Raw genomic sequence first — 20,195 nt, forward strand, 5'->3', positions numbered from 1 at the left:
TCCTACCCCCATCCCGGGCAGCTGGACCTGGGTCCAGGGTTACTACAACCAACTATCCTCACCAACTCATGTTTAAACACACGTGCACGCACCCGCGTGCACACACACGGGCACACACGCACACACACACGCCCTGTGTGCGAGGTTGGCCCGGCCCAACCCAGCAAAGGATGGGTCTGGTATGTAAAGTGAGGCCCGTGCCCCGGGCCTAGAAGTCTGAATCAGGAATCCCGGGTTACACGTCTGGACAACCCTCAACTCATCCCGGCCTCCCCCGGCACCTGTCTGCCGGTGGGGCCTCTCCTAACCCTGCCTCCTGTTCCAGCTCTTCCTGTTCAGACCAATTTCCCATCCTCCAGTGGGGGGAGGTCACGTCATGGCGCAACTGACTTAAGACCTGGCGTCTCCCGTGGAACACTGCAGGTCGAGGGGTTCAAGAGAACACTACGGCAGAAAAGCCAGCTCTAATTGGCAGAAACGAGGTCGTTGAGTCGGCTACGCACTCCACATACTCGTTCTCCCTGCTGAGAAAGCACAAAGCATTCCTGCCCTGCAGACCTGGAGCTGCTGCCGACTTATCCCTGGGGTTGCCCGTGTCCCTGAGAGCCCAGCGCAGGATCGAGGGCCTTTGATCAATACACAAGACACAGAAGCACAATATCTCTATTACACCCAAAAGAGTTAGAAAGCACGAGATCCGTCATTCGCGCACAGCTAGTGCAGCTGGCATCCTGCGGAACGTGGGGCCCAAGTTGGGGTTGTGCAAGGGAGCAAAGACAGAAAATCCTCTAGGCCAGGATGGCGTGGCAGTGAGCTTAGGAGCAGGAGCTCTGTGGCTCTTCCCCGCTCAAGCCCCATGGCGGCCGTCACAACCCACTGCTAGGGACAGCCCTCAGCGCCCCATCCCACGAGTGGGTTATGACACAAGATGGGGAAGGAGCCTGCGCTGCCCCCGAGAGGCTCCCTCCCCACAGAGGACAGAGGTCCATGGGGTGGACCCACCAATCCAATCTCGGGCCTTATCTCTACACTCTGGCAGGGGAAGATTCTTACATGTCCTTCCCTGAAACGAAAACCACTTCCTGATCCAGGCCACTCTCAAAAGCCCGCCCTGTCCCCAGTTCTCCACTCTGCCCACTAGTGCCTCCTCCTCCAAACTTCCTGATTAGCATGGATTTGCCTGCCCCACTGGGGCTCAGCACTGGGCCCCTGGGAACTGCAGGGCCACGGGTCTCCTATTCTTGGTCCTCCAGAAAGGCAGCTGGCCTTCCCGTGAGCCGGTGGCCTGCTGGGCCTTCAGGGGTGTGAGGCCACCATGAGGCCAACGTTCTGGCAAAGTGGCATGTCTCTGGCTAAGGGGCAGCTTGCATTCCATGGCCTGGTGGCCGAGCTCGCGGCCCCGGGCCGCCGGGGGTGGCTTCGAGCCCCAGAGAAGTCCGAGGCCAGGTGCTGAGGTTCCTCACCTGGTCCGTTCCAGGCGCTTCAGCAACATGGAAGACGGAGCTTGCCCGCAGCCCCGGCAGGCTGAAGCACCAGAGGGGCTTGGTCTGTGGGCCGGGATGCCAGCAGGGGCTCGGGTGTTGGGCACTCCCTGGGGTGGGGGCGACAGCCGCGGGGTTTGGAGAGAACCTTCAGGAGGAAAGCCTCTGCGGGGAAGTGTGCACCGTAGACTGGCAGGTTAATGTCAGAGGCTCCGCGGGTCTTGTGCATACCTCCGGCTCTAGCAAGTCAGTGGAGTGGTGCAAGGTGCAGGGACACGTCCCAGGCCACCATGTTCGGCCCAGCGCAGGCCCTCAGAAATGGTCGGGGGTCCATGTTGCTGGGATGGACGTCGCCGCCAGGTCCCTGGAGGGCTGGGCCCACTGTGCTCCTCCAGCCTCCAAGCAAAGGAACCTCCTCCTCCCCAGGGTGGTCCTGGCAAAAAGCCAAGCTGCTCCTCGGGAGCCCCCAGGCTCCTCCGGGACCTCCGCCACCCGGGATGCACGGAGGTACAGCCAGGGAAGTGGGAGCCCCAGACCTCCATCAGGAGGGTCCTAACGGGGTTCGACCCGAATCTAGGCCAGAGGCAGCCCCAGCCTCCTGGGAACCCCTGTGGACGGGCACAGGGTCCCCTTTTAGCCCCCTTTTAGGTCTCTGGCCCTGGGAGGTATTCGGTGACTTTCTTGGATTTGGCATGACAGCGGGGGCCGAGCCCAGCGGCTGGGGGGTGGGTTGAGCTCAGGTACCAAGGATGGTATGTCCACCAGATGAGCTAAACTAGCCCCGGGGCTGTCCTGTTGGCATTGCCCACTCCTGCTGGTCACAGTTCCAAAGCTAGTGGGGTGGGGACCTCCCGGGAAACCTAGTAGAGCCCCAAAATGAACCCGCACAGACCAAAATCGGGAAGGACAGATGGCTCCCGATTAGAACCGGATAGAACCGGGAGGCATCCCCCCCTGTGAGGGACCAAGCTGAGTCCTCTTCCAAATTGCTCTGGTGCAGCCCTATGCCCCGGGACCACTGGTTGTGCCAAGAGGCACCCTAGGGAGGCGGGAGGGTGATCGAGGCCATGCAGGTCATCGGCCCAAATCCGGCAGCCCTAGCGTCCCCATGAGAAGTGGAGGACACGTGGACATCTGCCTCCCCGCCCCCCTGCGCACAGAGGTGGGGCCGCGGGAGGGACCCAGTGACACGAAGGCCTTTTCTGAGCCGGGAAGAGAGGCTTGCCCACCCCGGAAACCAAATGGTCTAAACCCTGGTTCTTGAAGTTGGAGCCTCCAAACCTGCGAGAACATGAGGGGCTGCGGGGACACGGCCGGCTTCCCACAGAGCAGAACCCGAGCGGCCCGGAGCTCAGGAGGGGAACCCACGCCTCCTCGCCCGGCACCAGGAGACCCCGGGGCCGGAAGACAGCTGTGCCCATCTGTCCCCAGCGTCACACAGTGGATGTTCCCTGGACGAGGTGGAAGGAGCATGGTCTTCGACCCTGGGAGCCCACGTGCGAGTTTTCAAAAAGCTAGAAGTCACGCAGCCCACTCCAACATGCCCGAGCACGCGTGTCCCGGCTGCCAGGACAAAAGTCATGGGTTCCCTCCCAGATCTGAAGCCCGGGAGTTGAAGGGTACGGTGCCGGCAGGCTCACGACCTCCTGTTCCTTCTGCGAGTGGCCACACTGTTGCCGCTCTGCACACGGTCCCCCCCGCGTGCGTGCACGCCCCAGGCGCTGTCGCCTTCCCCACGTCCCCTCCTACTCTTCCTGAGGACACCAGCCATATGGCTTTAGAGTTCATGTTCACTGGCTCCGTCTGAACCCCGTCAGCACTTGGAAGGCCCAAAGTCCAGCAACACACACATTCGGAGGTGCTGGCGTATGGTGGCAACATGTGAATCTGGGAGGCACGGCGATTTGGTCCCTAACAATGACCAGTGGACACCCTGGGAGTCAACAGGAAGACAACCCGTGGGGGAGGCCCGGGAGGATCCTGCACACAGGGCCACCTGTGCCCGAAGATTTGGGTGGCACCACTCTCCTGGAATGTGGAGGTGTTCACCCTCCTGGAAGCCCCCCACATCCCATTAATATTGGGATATCATGGAGGCATCCACGTGTTGCCACGATTGATTATTGATTGCTTGAGCCTGGGTAACACATCCTCAGCGTGACAGAACGACTTCCCTCCTCACGGGCCCGGGATCAGAAGATGAGCGTTGCCTGGTTCCCAATCTCCACATCCGGAGAAAGCAGGCCCGAGACACACGCTAACGACCGCGATGTCTGTGGACGCCAATGTGGACCAGGCCTTGTACGTCGGGGTGGCACCCTGCCAAAGTACAGCAATGCTTGACCTTGCAGGGAGACTATGCCCGTGTCACCCTTGTGACCGTATGAGCCGTGTGACCGTGCACACGATCAGGCTAGCGGAACGTCCATCGGGGCAGGGGGAGCCGTACAACGCCCCAGCAGGTGAGCGCCCTCCAGGGGCCAAGCCCGAAGGTGTGGACCTCAGGGTCCTCCCTGCCGCCAGCAGGGGTCCAGCTGTCCTCCGAGGGGGGGGGGGTCATCTTGCCGACGCTCCACGTCCCATGATTGGGGGACCGTGGGAGTGCCGGGCACCGATGCCACAGCAGCCTGACACAGACCCCTGCCCACGCGACCTCTTAGTAGCGCCTCGGGGTCACGATCCTTTCTACCTGGATGCCAGGCCCCAGGGACACGTGGGGGCAGGACCGAGTGTGTGAGGAAGGAGAGGATCGCACACGCATGGGGCTGGAAGAGCTATGCTCCCTCGAGGGCCACCCTGGGGTTCAGGCGTGGCCCCGGCCGAGTCTGGCCCCTTGTCGCCCAGCTGAATGGGGCCCCATGTCATCCCGCAGGCTCATTGCCCTGGGCAGGCTGCACGTCAGCCACCCATCAGGTCAGCAGGTGAATACTCAACCCAGGGGGTCTAAGGACCCGCACTGCATCCCCACAGGGGACAGTCCCGGGGATCCTTGGCACTCCCGCTCTCTCTGGGGGTGGGGACAGCCTGGCTTGGCTAACTCTGGCCCTGAGGACAGGCAGGGAGGCCCAAGTCGGGCCCAGGAATGGCCCAGGGCAGGTGCCAGTGGTATTGTCACACAGGGCAGGCAGGTAGAGGCCAGACAGTAGGTCAGAGCCCGGCCAAGGGGGTGCATTCAAAGCAGGCTTGGCCATCGCTGGGCACGGGGGCTCCTGAGGAGCAGAACCGCAGCTGAGGCGCCTCTTGCCAGCCTGTCAGGGCACCGGCTCAGGGCATCTAGAGAATGTCAGGACTTCTTGCTGAGGACAGGGGACCTCGTGCATAATCCGCCGTGGCCTGCTGACAACTGCCAGACACCTGGCCGCTGTGTGTGAATACAGACATTGCGGGACAGGACCTGGCACCCCGGAGATGCCTCCCCAAGGACCCACATGCTGGTACTCGGGCATCCTGAGTGCTCCGTGCCAGCAGTCCATGGTGGCCTGGATCAAACCCCGGGCCCCAGCAGTCAATTCTCTCCCAGGAGAGCATGCAGGGTCCCCGCATCCAGCCGGGGCTGTCCCACAGGGCCTGATCCTGGGACTTGTCCCAAGGCCACAAGCCTCAGGATGGTGGGTGCTCCTCCTTCCCCCTCTCGTGGGGTAACTGACCTTCTGCACTTCCTGCCTCCTGGGGACCCAAAGGCCCTCCTGCCCGGCTCTTACAGAATCCTCATGTGAGCCAGGGGGCCTGTGGGGTGTGGGGGAGCATCCCGGTCACCACTGCCATCACCCACTACACTTTCCTCTGCTCAAAGTACCCTTTTCGGGACCCTAGGGTCCCGGCGGCTCTGGGGATGGCTGATAGGTACACACCCCGTCTCTGCCTTAGCCTCATAGAACCAACCTCGCAGTGGCCTTCACGAGGACACCAGCTTCACAGAACGATGGCTATAACCCAGGAGTTCTCTGACAATACCCACTTGGCACAGTCGCCAGGGTCACCAGGCTAGGAGTGTCATTTACCAGCCCCTAGGACATGGACCGCCAGAGAACCCTGGTCAGCACCCCCGGGAGCACAAGTAGGCAGAGAGGGACGGCCAGAGCAAGATGAGTGCCTGTGAGCAGCAGCACTGGGGAGAGAGCAGTTGGCAGTGGGGAGACAGGACCAAGCCCCAAGGTCTGCAGGCTGAGGCCACGGTCAGGAAAGACAGGGCAGGGTGGGCAGCAGAGGCTGTGGGGGCTGCCGACTGGGCCCCAGAAGCAGGACGTCCCAGATCCTGCCCCGGCCACTGGGCAGCGGGCTGCCGGACTCCCGAAGGAACCTGGTGCGGGGCATGAGGGGTTTGATGGCCGTGACTCGGGGATCCAAGGGTCAGGTGGCAGGAAGGACTGCCCACCAGGGCCTCTCTGTGGGGCACAGAGGCTCGTCTACAGAATGTCCCTACGCATCCACCGGCTGTGGGGCGGGTGCTTCCAAGGCAGGATCACATCTGATGGTCACTACTTTGCACACTCACCTGGCTGTGGTGGTTCAGGGGCAGCAATCCCTCCTCAATCCTAGCACCTTGCTGCAATTACTGTGGCAGGAACCTCAGAAATCTCCATGGGCTGGCAATGTGCTCTTTCCCCTGATGCACTGCCACTTGCCATTCTCTGCTACTGTCCCATTTCAGGAGAGACCGGCACACGGGACCACTGACAAATGAGGACCGTTAGTGGTTGGGAGAAGGTCCAGCCTTATTGTAACGTCCACCACCACACCCCCTGTCTTAAGAATTTGCTGTTCCTGTGACATATCCCAGGATGGGAGAGCAAGGGGAACCGAAGAGAAACTGAGCAGAATGAGCTGTCTGCACACGACCCTCCAAGACCACATAGGATTCAATGGCCGTGACGCCGGGGTAGGCTTCTTGCCCCTCTGGGGGCAACACAGAGCTCCCACAATTCCAGGAAAAGCTCGGGGCTGGCAAGCTGGCGCAGGTCTCAGGGCACCCTCCCCGCATTCCCGTGGGGATTCCCGCCGCTAGACACAGTCCCTGAAGGTGGCGTGACCCTGGTCCCCTCTTGTCCTCACTGCTCACACGCAGAGCCTTGCAGGGAGCAGAGCTCAGCCGATGTGTGGCCATGAGGGAGCTGCCAGCAGGGCTCCCCTGGCGTTAGGACCCTTCTCTCCCGTTCCTGAAAAACCAAGTGAATGCAGCAGCGCACATCGACGTTGCTTTGGAAAAATGGCACACGGCAGGGGTAGAAATGAGAAGTGAACAAGGTTTATTTTCCTATTTCCATACTCCAGCACTTGCCTGCTGCACTCTTGGCCTTTCCAACAGATTCCAACGCCATTGCCCTGTGATTTCATCCAGAACCCAAACAAGGAGGGAAGGTCTCCCAAATTGTATGCAGGACATGACAAAACTCTAACACTTGAGCTTGGCAAGTATGATCTCAAAGGGGTGCGTGTCACTCACACACGGGCTGGGGAACCCTTCTGTCCCAAGGAACAAACATGGGGAGCTTCCTCAAAGAAACCAAGCTCTGGATGCCAGGGTCATTGCAGAGCCCAGGCCCCCAGGGAGGCTCTTGGCCCTGCTTTCCCCCTACTTGCCCTGGCCCTTAACCCCTGAGAACGCCCAGGCTTTTCTCTTTACACACCCAACAGGACAACACCGGGAGGAAGCACCCTAAGGCCTCCCTTCATACCGGCCCCACAAAAGATTGGAAAGGGCCTGGCTGCCCTTGGAGCTGCAGCTCCCTCTTCCTTATCTCAGAATCTGTTCTCACAGGACCAGGGAGGACCCCAGGTTTTTGCTACCGACCTGGAGCATAAAGTCCATGACCTGAAGGTTGTTGGTTTCCTCGGAGGACCTGGGCCCCCACAGGAACTCAAAGCGGGCAGGGTCGCTGCCTGCCACCTGCCGGCGCCCCAGGTAGCCTTCCTGCACACAGACGGTGAGGTGGTCCCCAGGCTCCCCACAGACGATTTGCTCTTGGCCATCTTTCATCCCCGTGAACCCCAGAGCCTCCCACACCTCCTCGGAGACACATCCGTCCTGCAGGAGGATCAACCCCAGGACCAGCCCCAGGAGGCTGGTCTTGGGGATACCCCACTGATCGCTCAGCATCCCATCCCAGGTGAGGCCCAGGATGGGGTTGAGGACGTAGGAGTGCTCCCTGGGATCCACTTCAATCACGTCTAGGCCAAAGACCAGCCGCAAGCAGATGGACGCTTGGCTCAAGATGGCGGGGAAGTCGTCCTGGTATTCTGGGGTGAAGACCTCCAGCATCTCTGCCTTGCTGGTGGGCTGCTTGTTGCGATACTTGAGGAGCAGGAATACCACCAGGGCAGCCGTCTTCATGCGGAAACTGCCCTCCACCAAGGGCTCCTCATCTCCCGCCTCCCCTGGGCCGCTGGGGCCAGGAGGCTCGGGCTGGCCAAGGCCACCAGCTGCCCCACCATTGGGGGAGCGGTCGGCACTCTGAGAGCTCTGGGGAGCACTCAGGGCCGCGGGAGTAGCAGACCCCTCCTCTGGGGGGCCAAAGACCATGCCAGAGAAGGACAATGAAGGGCAAGACGACAAGGAGGAGGGGGAGGAGGAGGGGAAGGAGGAGGGGGAGGAGGATAGAGAGAGGAGATAGGTGGTATGGGGGAGATGGGGTAGAGGGGGAAGGTGGAGCCTCCTCCTCCCCTTCCTCCTCCTCCTCAGCCCCAGACAGCTGGGCATCCCCAGGCCCTCGGCCTCCTCTAGGTCTTCTCCCTGCTTCCAAAGCTCGCTGCTATTCCTCAGGGGCATGGTGTCAGATTCGGGCTGAACCTGAAGACAGAGTTGGGAGAGCTTGTCAGGGGGCAGCCCGGCCAAGACACCCCGAGGTACCAGGTCTGACAGGGGGCCGTGCCCGGCTCCCCTGCAGAGGGGTCCCCTGTGTTGGGCTGGGAGAACCCCTGACATCAGGCTCAGAGAGAGCGTGCACTTCACCTGGCCAAGTGGCTCTGGCTCGCGCCTCCTCACCTCTGTGTCCTGAGGGACCCCCGCCTCAGACCAAGGCCTCTGCTGCCAGTTCTTGAAGTCCCTGCAGGAGGGAAGGAGGAGGGTCCTCAGGGTGCAGACTGCCAGCCCAGCCCTGGGGCCCAGTGTGGACAGGACGGCTGCCACATTCTCTGGGAGGTCTCCTGCAGTCAAGGTGGGGAGTCCCCTCCTCAGCCTCTCAAAAGACTGCCCCGGCCCTGTCCTTCTCTGGCCAAACTGTCCCTGCAAGATCACAGGTCCCCAACACTCCACAGGAGGAAGCCAGGGGCCCAGCCTTGGCCACACCTGCCAAAGTCTCCAGGATTCTTCCTGGATCATGCATAAGGGATGGGCCAGCTCTGGCTTCCATCTGGGCTGGGATGGGGGCACCTCTGGGTCTTCACCTGGACCCCACGCAAGGCCTGGGAAGACTCTCCGGCTGGCCCTGAGGCTACCCTCCTTGCACCTTCCTTGCAAGGGCCCCTGCCACGACCCCCCCCAGCCAAAGTCCAGAGAAATCAGTTGGGCCACCTGTCCCGCCTCTCCCCATGGCCCACACAAACGGCTGGGGCGGCCTGGTCCCTAGGGATCCTGCTGTGGGAGGCATCCCCTCATATGTCACGTCGACTGTCGCCAGTGCCTGGTCCAGGGCTAGGGCAGGGCACCCGCCTCCTCTGCTGACCTGAGTCCAGACCCTCAGGCCCAGGCCCTCCGCTCCCTGAAACATTATCCTGCCAGGGCCTGCTCTTCCTCCGGGCCCCCAACCTCCCATAGAGGAGACGTGCCCCTCACACCAAGACCGTACCAACCCCAGGTCAGCCCACCTTCCTGCCCCCACCCGCCCCAGGGACAAGTGAGCATTCCACTGAGGGCCAGATCTCTCCCATCCTCCGTGGGCTGCCCAGAGGCAGGGCCCCACTCCACTGCACTGCTTCTTGGCTCATGGGCCAGGTGGGGCCAGCCAGGACGTCCCCAAGGTCCTCACCCTGACTCCCCGCTGGCCATACACCCTCCACACACACCCTCACCAAGCAACCCCGGTCCTGCTACTTTGAAGCACAAGCCCTCAGGCCCTAACACTCTCAGAGGTGGACATCAGGACCGTAGCAATGGGCTCATCTTGCACAGGGGCCTCCTTCTTCCCTGGACTGGCACGTGCTGGGCCCAGGGTCCGTCAGTCCTCCCTCTGGTCCTCACCCTTCAATCCCCCTCAGGCCCCGGGTCGGCTCTGGGCAGTCTGCAACCCTGCTCCTTCCTCCAATTCCCCAGGCTCTAGGAGACTTGGCTGCAAGCCAGGGCACGCCCCAGGAGGTCCTCGGGCCCTGGGGGCTCCCAGGACCCACTCTAGGGCTGCGTTCCTAGGGCTGCAGTTCCCCTGTAGTCCTGGCCTTGGCCACCAGCCACACGTGGGCCATTGCCTCCCACTCCACCTGACCCCACCGCAGCCCCCACCCCTGGAGGCAGTGCTCCAGCCCAACCGCCACAGGTGTGGGAGGCCCTGTCACATACAAGCGACCACGCAGCTCGGGACTCGTCCAACCCCCCCGCCTCCCGAGGCTGAAGCAGGGGCAGGGCCGTGGTGCTCCGGGCTCCCTGGGAACCCACTCCCTCGGGTCTCATTCCCTCGGGGATCCTCGCCTCCACCAGCCCTAGCTGACCCTGGGCCCCTCGGCAGACTACCGGAGGCCAGGGCGCTCACACCCAGGCCCGGCCCTCCCCCTCCTCCCGGACCCCCCGGGGACAGGGAGTGACCATCTTTCCATCAGGACCATGACCCAGCCTGGGGCTTCCCAGGCTCACAGAGGGGGCTGAGCTGGGGGGCGGGGACAGGCTCCCTGGGCCCTTCTTTCCCACCCCTGCTGGCGGGGCTCCCTGGGCGCCTAGGCCTCTGCTTGGCTCCACTCGGCCTGCCTCCCGGGACTGACTGTGGACTGGGTGCGGGGTCCCTCCGTCCTCCATGGACATCCTCGCCAGGAACCCAGCACCTGGGCCCCCTCTGCCCCCTCAGGAGGCCCTGCTCTGAACACCAGCCCCCTGGTCTCTCAGAGCCCCGATGCAGAATTGGGGCCTCACCACGTGTTCCCATCCCCCCCCCCCCACGACCTTCCCGGGCCGACTCTGGGCTGGGGTGCGGGGTCCCCCGGGCCTCTTCTGCTCCTCACCGGAATCCCAGCACCACCGGGCCCTCCCCTCTGCCCACGTGTCCCTAGGCCCTGCTCCTGACGCCAGGGGGCCCCCAGTGCCTCAGGAGGGCCCGGATGTGGAAGTCTGAGCACCCATACTCGCACGTGAGAGCAGGTACCCATCCCCACGGGGGCCTCACAGCCCTGGCGACCCTCTACTGGGGTCCTCTTTGTCCCTGTCAATGGTCATCCCTCGCCTCCCCCTTAGCCCCTGGACCCTCCCCTCAGCCCTCAGCGTCTGCTCCCGCCACAACCAGACTCAGGCTCTCGGGTACCCAGATGTGCCAGGCCTGCCGCACCCGCCGCCACCATCCGGCCCCATCCCGCTCCCCCCGCGGGCTTCCCGGGCTCACCGTGGGCCCTGACCTCCGCCGGGTCCCCTCTGTCCCCCTCAGGGTCCATCCCTCGCCTCCCCTTAGCCCCCGGGACCCTCCCTCCCCTCCCCCTCAGCGTCTGCTCCCACCAAACCAGGCCTCAGGCTCTCGGGTACCTGGCTGTGCCAGGCTTGCAGCACCCCCCCGCCACCATCTGGCCCCATCCCACTCCTCCGCGCTTTCCCGTGGGGCCCCTCTACATAGCGTGGGCCCTGACCTCCGCCGGGTCCCTCTGTCCTGTGCACCTGTGTCCCCTGCCCTCCCACCCCGCCCCCCACAGGCAACCCCTGTGCCCCTGTCCCCCTCAGGCCCCGGCAAACCTCCCTTCCGACGGGGATCCTGAGCTCCGTGGGGTCCTGTCCCCACCCCACAACCCAAAGTGCGCATTTCCCGGGTGGCCGCGTGTGTCCGGCCTCCCCAGGGCCGCCCCCCAGTCCCAAGGAGGGGGCCCAGTGCCTCCATCTCTCTCCGGGAGGAGTGGAGGCATGAAGGTGGGGTGGGGGACCCCCCGCAGTTCTCCCTCAGCTCCTCACCCCCTGCTCCGGGAGGGCCCGGGCCCGTCCTGCCTCCGGGCACCCCCTCAGCTCCACGCCGCGGCCCCCGCCTTCCCCCGCGTGGATTCTCGGGATTCCCGACAGGCCCCCTCCAGCCGCCCTCCGGGCCGCTCCGGGGCTACCTGCTCGCCTGGCTGCCGCCAGCCCGGGCCTGCCCGCCTTCGCTCGGCGGGGACCCCAATCCGACCCCCCACGCGAGGCCCTCCGCTCTCTCAGACCTCCGAGGCGGACGTCGGCCCACCTCACATCCGGACCCGTGCCAGGGGTCCCCAGCGCTCCCAGCATGTGGGTCCGGCGGAGATGGGACTCCAGGCTGGGGGGTCGGGGGGGGGGGGGGAGCAGGTGGGGCGGGGCCCTCCTTCAGGCTGGGAGGTCAGGGAGACTGCTGGCCTCCTGGGCCCCCTGTGCCCAGCCATCCGCCACGCCAAGGCAATCTGCGCGTGTCCCCCCCCCGCCCCCCCACAAAGCCTCAGGTCCACCGCTTCCGACCTGGAGGCAGAGTGAGGTCGGCCTCCGTCCCCCGCCCGCTGCTTCGCATCCTCAGCTGCACACGAGGAGTCGCGCTGCCCACAGAGCCCCCCCGGGCCCCGGGTGCCTTGGACCCTGCAGAGCCTGCCCCGGGAGCCGCCCGCCCCCGTCACCCTTTCGCCCCTTGGGCTGTCGCAGGCCTCAGGACACCCCTCCCCACCCTCCCTGCCGGACGGCGGCCTCTTACACGTCCCGAGGCGGCGTGTCCCCGGGCCCCTCGTGTCCTCACTGCTCACACACAGGGCCTTGCAGGGAGCAGAGCTCAGCCGCTGTTGTGGCCGTGAGGGAGCCGCCAGCAGGGCTCCCCTGGCCTCCGGCGGGCCCTTTCTCGCCCTTTCCGCGGCCCCGCCCATGCCGGAGCACAACGGTCCGGGTTCCTTGGGCCCTTGCAGAATGAACGGGCCAGGAGGCACAGGAAGCCAGAACAAAAGACTTTTCCTTTTTATTGGCTGCACGACCCGACCCCGTCCTTTGACCCCTCCGTCCTTGCTGCTTCCCAACCCATTTCTGTCCCAGTGCCCTGCCTGGGATGAGGATCCGGGTGGGACCCACACAGGGACGAAGGTGGACTTTGGCCAGCTGGTTTTCAGGACAGAGATGAAACTCTTAACTGTTGAACTGGGGGATGTACAGAAGTTCGGGATGGGGGGGGGGGGCGGCGGCTGCGGCGGTCCGGGCGGGGGGAATGTCAGTGACACACGTAGCCTCCCAAGCTGATGAATCCCCCGAATCCGAGCAGCGATGTGCAAGAGCCTCCTCATGTTAACCAAGCTCTCGATCTCCGGGTCGCGGCAGAGAACAGGCCCCCAGAGTGGCTTTTCACCCTGCTTTCTGCCCCCAAGCCGCCCTGGCCCTGCACTCCTAGAAAGCCCAGTGGTCTGTCTTCTCCAACACAAACACACAAACAAACACACAAACACACACACACAGGGAGACCCAGAGGCGCCCCACGGGGAAGAAGCAGCCGAAGGGATGCCTCCCTTCGTGCCCATCCCGCGGGAGAAGCTGCCGACCCACCAAAGGCTGGAAAGGGCCTGGCCGCCCTCTGGGGCTCAGGCCACTCTTCCTCATCAAACGGGGCCAGGGAGGAAACCGGCCACCTGCTATTAACCCATAGCACATACTCCATGACCCGTAGCTTGCTGGTTTCCTCGTGGGCCCTGGGCCCCCCACAGGAACTCGTAGCGGGCAGGGTTGCTGCCCGCCACCTGCCGGTACTCCACGTAGCCTTCCTGCACCCAGACGTGGGTGAGGAGCTCCCTGGGCTCCCCATAGATGACGTGCTGCCTGCCGGCAAACACCCCCATGACCCCCAGGGCTTCCCACACCTCCTGCTCGGGGGCACGGTCGCCCTCCAGGAGGATCACCCCCCAGGAGCAGCACCAGGAGGCCGGTCGTGGGCAGGCCCTGCTCACCGCTCAGCATCCCATCGTAGCTGAGGCCCAGGACGGTGACCAGGACGTAGGAGTGTGCGATGGGGTCCACTTCCTTCACTTCTACGCCAAAGACCAGCTGCATGCACTCACAGGCTTGACCCCAGATCTCGGGCCAGGCATCCTGCATATCTGGGCTGAGGACCTCCAGCACCTCTGCCTGGCTGGTGGGCTGCTTGTTGAGATACTTGCGGAGCAGGAACCCCACCAGGTCAGCCCCACTCATGAGCATTGTGTCTCCTCCTTGGGCAGAGGGCTGCGCATATTCGGGCACCTCCCAGGGGTTCCAGATCTCCTCCTCTGGGCCACTGGGGCCAGCAAACTCCACCTGGCTCCAGCCACTGGGTGCCCTGCCACTGGGGGAGGGCCCGGCACTCTGAGGGCTCTGGGGAGGACTCCAGGCAGTCTCAGACCCCTCTCTGGGGGCACAAAGAACAGGCCAGAGCTGGACAAGGAAGGGGAGAGCAAGAGGAGGAGGAGGAGGGGGGGAGGAGGAGGAAGAGGAACACAGGTAGGGGGGAGATGAAACTTCGTCTTCATCCTCAGCCTCTGGCAGCTGGGCATTGACCAGGCCCTGGGCTTCTCCCGGGTCTTCTTCCAGCTTCCAGAGCTGACTCGTGTGCCTCAGGGGCATGGTGTGGGCGTGGAGCTAAAGCTGAAGACAGCGGTGGGATGGCTTGGTCGGGGTGCACGGTGGGCCAAGAGAGGCCCCGTGCCAGGGCATAGAGCGGGCCGCATCAGGATTGGCTACACAAGGAGTCCCCTGTGTGTTGGGCTGGGCGAGTTGAGCCCCTGGCACCAGGCTCGGAGACAACGTGGACCTCACCAGGTCCAGCGACACAGACCTGCTATGCCTCCTTCACTCTGTGACCTGAGGGCCTCCTGCCGGCGACCAAGGCCTCTGCTGCGCTGCCAGTTCTTGGAGCCCCTGCAGGAGGGAAGCAGGGGCACCTCAGGGTGCAGACTGCCAGCCCAGCCCTGGGCCCCCAGTGCACACAGGAAGGTTGGCTCGCACTCTGGGAGGGCCCCCAGCAGTCCAAGTCCCCTCCTGGGCCTGCCAGTGCCCTTGGCAGGGCCTGGGACCCGGCCTCTGTCTGCGGTCCTGAGGCCAAAGTGTCCCCACAAGACCAGGCTGCCCCGACCCTCCCCCATGAGGAAGCCAGGGGGACCGGCTCTGGGCAGGCCTGCCAAAGGTCTCTGGGGGTTCATCCTGTGCCGTTCAAATAAGGGATCACGGATCACGGATCACGCACCAGGGGAGGAATGGCCCAACTCAAGCTTCCCTCTGGGCCAGGATGGGGCGCCTCTCGCTCTTCACCTGGACCCCACGCAAGGCGTGGGAAGACTCTCCGGCTGGCCCTGAGGCCACCCTCCTTGCACCTTCCTTGCAAGGGCCCCTACCCCGACCCCGCAACCAGCCAAAGTCCAGAGAAATCAGTCGGCCCACCCGTCCCGCCTCTCCCCATGGCCCACACAAGCGGCCGGGGCGGCCTGGTCCCCAGGGATCCTGCTGAGGAAGGCATCCCCTCATTTCTCACCTCGACCCCCGCCAGGGCCTGGACCAGGGCAGGGCAGGGCAGGGCAGGGCAGGGCAGGGCACCTGCCTCCTCTGCTGACCTGAGTGCAGACCCTCAGACCCAGGCCCTCCCCTCCCTGAGCCCAGAGATCTGGAGAGGAGGAGGGGTCTCCGCGGGATAGGCCACACCCCGGGTTCTCTTCCCAGGGCTGCCAGGGAGGGGCACCCAGATTTCGGGGCCATCCCCTCCTGGGCCTGAGGGCTGCCTTGGGGGCCACTCACCCCTTCAATGTAGGGTGGGCGGGGGTCCACCGTCTGCCCCTCAGGGAGGCCGTGCTCCTGACGCCAAGGGCCCCCAGTCTCTCGGGAGACCCGGATGTGGAAGTCTGGCCGCCCGGCGGCCCGCCCGAAGGCAGGTCCCCAGCCTGCCCAGGGGGCCTCCCAGGCCTCCCATCCCTGGCGACCTCCTGCCAGGTCCCCTCTGTCCTGGGCTCCAGGGCCCCCGCCCCCACAGGCACTCCCTGTGCCCCTCCCCCCCTCAGGCCCTGGCAAACCTCCCTCCGGATGGGCTCCTGAGCTCCCTGGGCTCGGGTCCCCCCCCCACCCCCCACCCCCCCCGAGGCGCATTTCCCCGGGGGCCGCGTGTGTCCGGCCTCCCCAGGGCGGGCCCCCCAGCCCCGAGGCGGGGGCCCAGTGCCTCTCTCTCTCTCTCTCTCTCTCTCTCTCTCTCTCGGGGAGGGCGGGCCGTGGGTTGAGGCATGATGGTGGGTGGGGGACACCGTGGGGACCCCCGCAGTTTCTCCCTCAGGTCTCAACCCCGCTCCGGGGAGGGGCCTGGTCCCGTCCTTGCCTCCGGGGACCCGAGGCCCACTCTTGCCCAGGCCGCGCGGATCCCCAGGGCCTCAGCTCGACGCCGAGCCCGCCTCCCCCGGGTCTGGTCCTCGTCTTCGGGTTCTCCGGCAGGCCCCCTCCCCTCCTCCCCCCCTCCCCCCTCCCCTCCCCCTCCCCCCTCCCCCCCCCCCCCCCCCGGCCGCACTCCGGGGCCCCTCCCCCGCCCTCCGAGCCCCTCCCGGGGCTACCTTGCTCCCCTGGCTGCCGCCGGCCCCGGGCCTGGCCTCCTTCCAGGGGACCCCCAGTGCGACCCCCCCGCACCGAGGCCTTCTGCTCTCTCTCAATTCTGACGCAGAGGTCGGCCCCACCGTCACATCACGTCCTGACCCCGTTGCCAGGGGTCCCCACAGCTAACAGCACGTTGGGTTGAGATGAGTTCCAGGCTAGGGTGGGAGGAGGGAAGCGCGCCGGCTGGCAAGGCGGGGGCCCCCTGTCCTCCCCGGGCTCCTGCCCTGGACTCGGGCGGGCTGCGGCCTCGGCTCTCTGCAGACCTCAGTCGGTGCCCCTTACACCGAGCCTCTCAGGCCCCGACGTGTCGTCCCTGAGCGCCCGAGGGGTGGTTGCTGCGGCTCGGGCCCCACCGGCTCTGCAGGTCCCGGGGTGGCCCAGGGCTGCCGGCAGGGGCACAGCAGGGTTCGGCGGCCCCCAGCGTCCTGGCACAGGTCGGCTCTCAGTCCTCACCCAGGAGGCCCTCATCAGGACACAGGCCTGCTGTGCAGCCGCAGCGCCCATAGCCCCGGGGCAGGGCAGGGGCAGGGGCCGGGAGGAAGCGCCCCTTCCCACGGGGTCCCTTGGCCAGCAGCCAGACTTTAGGGACATCGTGTTAAAGGTTTAGTTTCCTGGGGGCGGCCGAGCAGCTGCAAGGGTGTCTAGGGGTGTCCCGTATTGCGGGGCCCACTGCAGGGAGTTTTCCCCTGACATGCTGCGTCATCGGGAGAAACACACCGTCCCTCTCTACCTAGCGTGTGTCCAGTGCACGCGTATGTATAAGGTGTGCAGATTATAGGTGCTGGTATGCAAATGTACGTACATATCACCTAAATACGGACAGCGACACACGTATGTGCGTGTGTGTTCCCGTTATACATGCGTTTGTATATGTATTTATATAGGTGTAGACTATATATATACTTTATCAAAAATACCTTTTCTTACTGTGTGAATTGCTTTGATACTCCCTACTCTATTTCAGGTTGATTCTGTATATTCTACTTAAGTGATTTTTTTAAGGGGCATTCCTTGCCACTAAGATGATTTCAGGGGGTTATTTGCATAGACTCTAGAGTCCAATGCCTCAATCATCCTGTCTTTCCCCGTGTCCTCTTAGCACCCCAGGGCTAATGTCATGTGTACTCTGAGGCCTTGCCTCAGATTTATGCTGGGAAGCAGAAGCAGAAGTTGGAAATTGCTCCGCCTATCAATCCTGTCATCTGCATTGATGCAGGCTGCATTCCCTCCCCACATCCCTGATGTTCCCTGCATCCCCAACCCAGACTCAATATCCAGCTCAGCAGTCTTCAGGGTCCCCCAAGGCTTTCTCCTCATTTATTGTTCGGACGTTGTTTATTCTGTGTGTGTTTTTCAAGACTTTCATTTCTTTCTTTCTTTCTTTTTTTTTTTTTTTTAAGGTTTTATTTCTTTACTCATGAGACACACAGAGAGAGACAGAGAGGCAGCAACACAGGCAGAAGGAGAAGCAGGCTCCACGCAGGGAGCCCGATGCGGGACTCGATCCAGGCTCTCCAGGACCAAGTATCTGCCCAAGACTTCCTTTTTTTTTTAAGTGAGGTTTTAGTTGCACAGAAATGAAAACGGAAATTCCTTCCTCATCGTATTCTGATAGAAGCTTTTTCCATTAGCTAGTGCTGAATTTCTTTCAAAGGAGTCTTCTATACCCAGTCGTGATCAGATGTTTTTAGTTCCATTATTTTGTTAATGTAGATAAATACAGTTGAAAGATTTTTCTTTTTTTTTTTTTTTTTTTTAAGGATTTTATTTATTTACTCATAGACACAGAGAGAGAGGCAGAGACACAGGCAGAGGGAGAGGGAGAAGCAGGCTCCATGCTGGGAGCCCGACGTGGGACCCGATCCCAGGTCTCCAGGATCACACTCCAGACTGCAGGCAGCGCCAAACCGCTGCGCCACCAGGGCTGCCCAAATACAGTTGAAAGATTTTTCTGACGTTAAGGCAGATTTCTGTTCACTGGGCACCGCCTCTCGTCCGTTTCGTTCACTACGATTTTGAATATGCATATACTTATTCAGGATATTTGCTGCTATATGAGTGCTTTTGGCTTAAGCGTTCTTTCAAGGTGGATTTCTCCTCTAGCATTTACATCCAGGAGCACTAGCGTGGGACATTTAATTGAAAACAATGCCCATATTTTTCTTTAGTTTGAAGGAGTTTTGCTAAGATGATGACTTCTCCCCAACCATTTGGCCGAATGAGACCACAGGGCGGTGGGGTGGGGGTGGGGGGGGGGAGGTGGGAGTCCAAAGTGGCCGAGGAGTTGAGAGACCTAAGTTCCTCTGGTCCCCGGAATTCAGCGAGACAGCTACTAAATCATTCTGAACCCCTGAGAACTGAACCGGAGATCTACAAAAAGAATAGCTGCAACTCTACAAAGAGAAAAGCATCCAGTTTCTGCAAGACAGGAGGTGTGGAGAAGTGAAATGGAAGCGATACATGGGAAGATGGGCGGGGGGGGGGGGGGGGGGGGGGGGCAAAAGGGAGGCGATACATGGGAAGATACGGGGGAGCCAAAAGGGGGCGAGCTCCAGCAGCCTCCACCAGAGAGTGATGGAGCAGCAGAGAGCGCAGAATCCGGACCTTTAGAAGTCCGCTCCGGTGAGGGACGGCCCTGCCTGCCCGGTGCTCAGACAGTGAAGCGGGTGCAGAATCCTAGGTGGGACAGCGTGGTCTCAGGATCCCCCGGGGTCACAGGAACACTGACAGTGCCTGAGTGCAGCAGAGCTCCCAGACATCGGAGCAGGGAAGCCGGCTGCAGCGGGCTCTTGGCCAGTGGTGGCCGTAGCCCTGGAACCCAGCAGGGTCAGTGGGTCCCAGCACCCTCAGCGCAAAGGCTCTCCGAGCAGGAGCCCAGCAGGCGGCAGAACCGGCAAGCCCCCCCTTGCTCCCCCTGGGGAGGAGCAGCGCACATGTCCACACAGCAGGAATCTGCAGGGTTTGGAAGGCGAAGCAGGGTCCGTGCCTGAGATGGAAATGCTTGGTCACAGGCTGGGTGAGCACAGTGTGCGGTCCGGTACCAGGGAGACAGGAGTGATGGGTTGCCTTTCACTGGGGGTGCGCTAAGGAGCGGGACCCTGAGCTTTCGGCCCTGGGGCTGGGGATGAGGAGGCCACCACTTTCGCTCTCAGCCTCTAAAGAGGCCTGCAAGGCCTTCACGGAACAAAATCCACAGAGAGCAACCCGGACCAGATTACTTAGCCTGGCCCCCTGGCAAGGGCGGTGCACGCCCACTCGGGGCAAAGACCCCTGAGAATCAGCGCAACAGGTCCCTCCCCCAGAAAGTCAGCAAGAGCGTGCGGCCCAGACCAACTTTACCGAACACTGAGAACCGCAAAACTCCAGCGCTAGGGGAATATAACATACACAATTCATAGCGTTTTCCCCCATGATTCTTTGGTCTTTCCATTTTATTTATTTATTTTTTTTTTTTTTCGCTTTCCTTTTGCAACCAATTTCTTATTTTATCAAACTTTTAGGAAATATTTTTTAGTTTTCATTCTTACAGTTACATGCTATCCTTCCATTGTTTTTAATTTTATTTGTGTAAGTTTTTTTTTTTTTTTCTTTACACCCTTGCGGTGCAGTTTCTTCCACCAGACCAAAATACACGTAGTGTACGGTATATGATTCTGTTTTCTTCACCTGTCTCATCAAAATCGCTTTTTTTTTTCTTTTTTCTCCTTCTTTGTTTCTTTCTTGTTAAGTTCTTTCTATGTTCTGTCTCCCTTTCTGATATTTCCCACTTATTTTTTGTATCCCCCAAATGAATGAGACAAAGACTCCTAACTCTGGGAAACGAACTAGGGGTGGTGGAAGGGGAGGTAGGCAGGGGGTGGGGGTGACTGGGTGACGGGCACTGAGGGGGGCACTTGATGGGATGAGCACTGGGTGTTATTCTATATGTTGACAAATTGAACACCAATAAAAAATAAATTTATAAAAAATAAAAAAATAAGGTCTTTCTAAATTTTCATCTTTACAGTTACATTCTATCCTGTCAATGT

General features: G+C 62.1%; 3 protein-coding genes across 3 annotated transcripts; 1 reads left to right on the forward strand and 2 right to left on the reverse strand.

Moving 5' to 3' along the window:
- Nucleotides 1-7,233: 7,233 nt before the first annotated feature.
- On the reverse strand, nt 7,234-8,001 carry LOC119878129 (melanoma-associated antigen 10-like). The gene has a single exon (XM_038588848.1). It carries the CDS (start codon nt 7,999-8,001, stop codon nt 7,234-7,236), a length of 768 nt encoding a protein of 255 aa, XP_038444776.1.
- Nucleotides 8,002-10,718: 2,717 nt separating this feature from the next.
- On the forward strand, nt 10,719-12,075 carry LOC119878130 (formin-like protein 5). Its single transcript, XM_038588849.1, has 3 exons — nt 10,719-10,758; nt 10,872-10,997; nt 11,543-12,075. Exons 1-3 carry the CDS (start codon nt 10,719-10,721, stop codon nt 12,073-12,075), a joined length of 699 nt encoding a protein of 232 aa, XP_038444777.1.
- A 249-nt stretch (nt 12,076-12,324) lies between these two features.
- On the reverse strand, nt 12,325-14,233 carry LOC119878131 (melanoma-associated antigen 8-like). Its single transcript, XM_038588850.1, is given in 4 exon segments — nt 12,325-12,476; nt 13,117-13,267; nt 13,269-13,469; nt 13,471-14,233. Coding segments are annotated over 4 exon segments (1,200 nt in total). The 5' UTR covers nt 14,167-14,233.
- Between the last annotated feature and the right edge of the window lie 5,962 nt (nt 14,234-20,195).

This window comes from Canis lupus, chromosome X (assembly GCF_011100685.1).
Source record: "Canis lupus familiaris isolate Mischka breed German Shepherd chromosome X, alternate assembly UU_Cfam_GSD_1.0, whole genome shotgun sequence".
Lineage (NCBI taxonomy): Eukaryota > Metazoa > Chordata > Mammalia > Carnivora > Canidae > Canis > Canis lupus.

What these genes read in the sequence shown, in the direction of transcription:
- LOC119878129 (XM_038588848.1), bottom strand. Translation starts at nt 8,001, where the DNA reads ATGGTCTTTGGCCCCCCAGAGGAGGGGTCTGCTACTCCCGCGGCCCTG.
- LOC119878130 (XM_038588849.1), top strand. Translation starts at nt 10,719, where the DNA reads ATGTGGAAGTCTGAGCACCCATACTCGCACGTGAGAGCAG. An exon ending in ATACTCGCACGTGAGAGCAG is followed by an intron (nt 10,759 to 10,871) that starts GTACCCATCCCC and finishes CCCTCCCCTCAG; the next exon opens with CCCTCAGCGTCTGCTCCCGC. An exon ending in GCGGGCTTCCCGGGCTCACC is followed by an intron (nt 10,998 to 11,542) that starts GTGGGCCCTGAC and finishes GTTCTCCCTCAG; the next exon opens with CTCCTCACCCCCTGCTCCGG.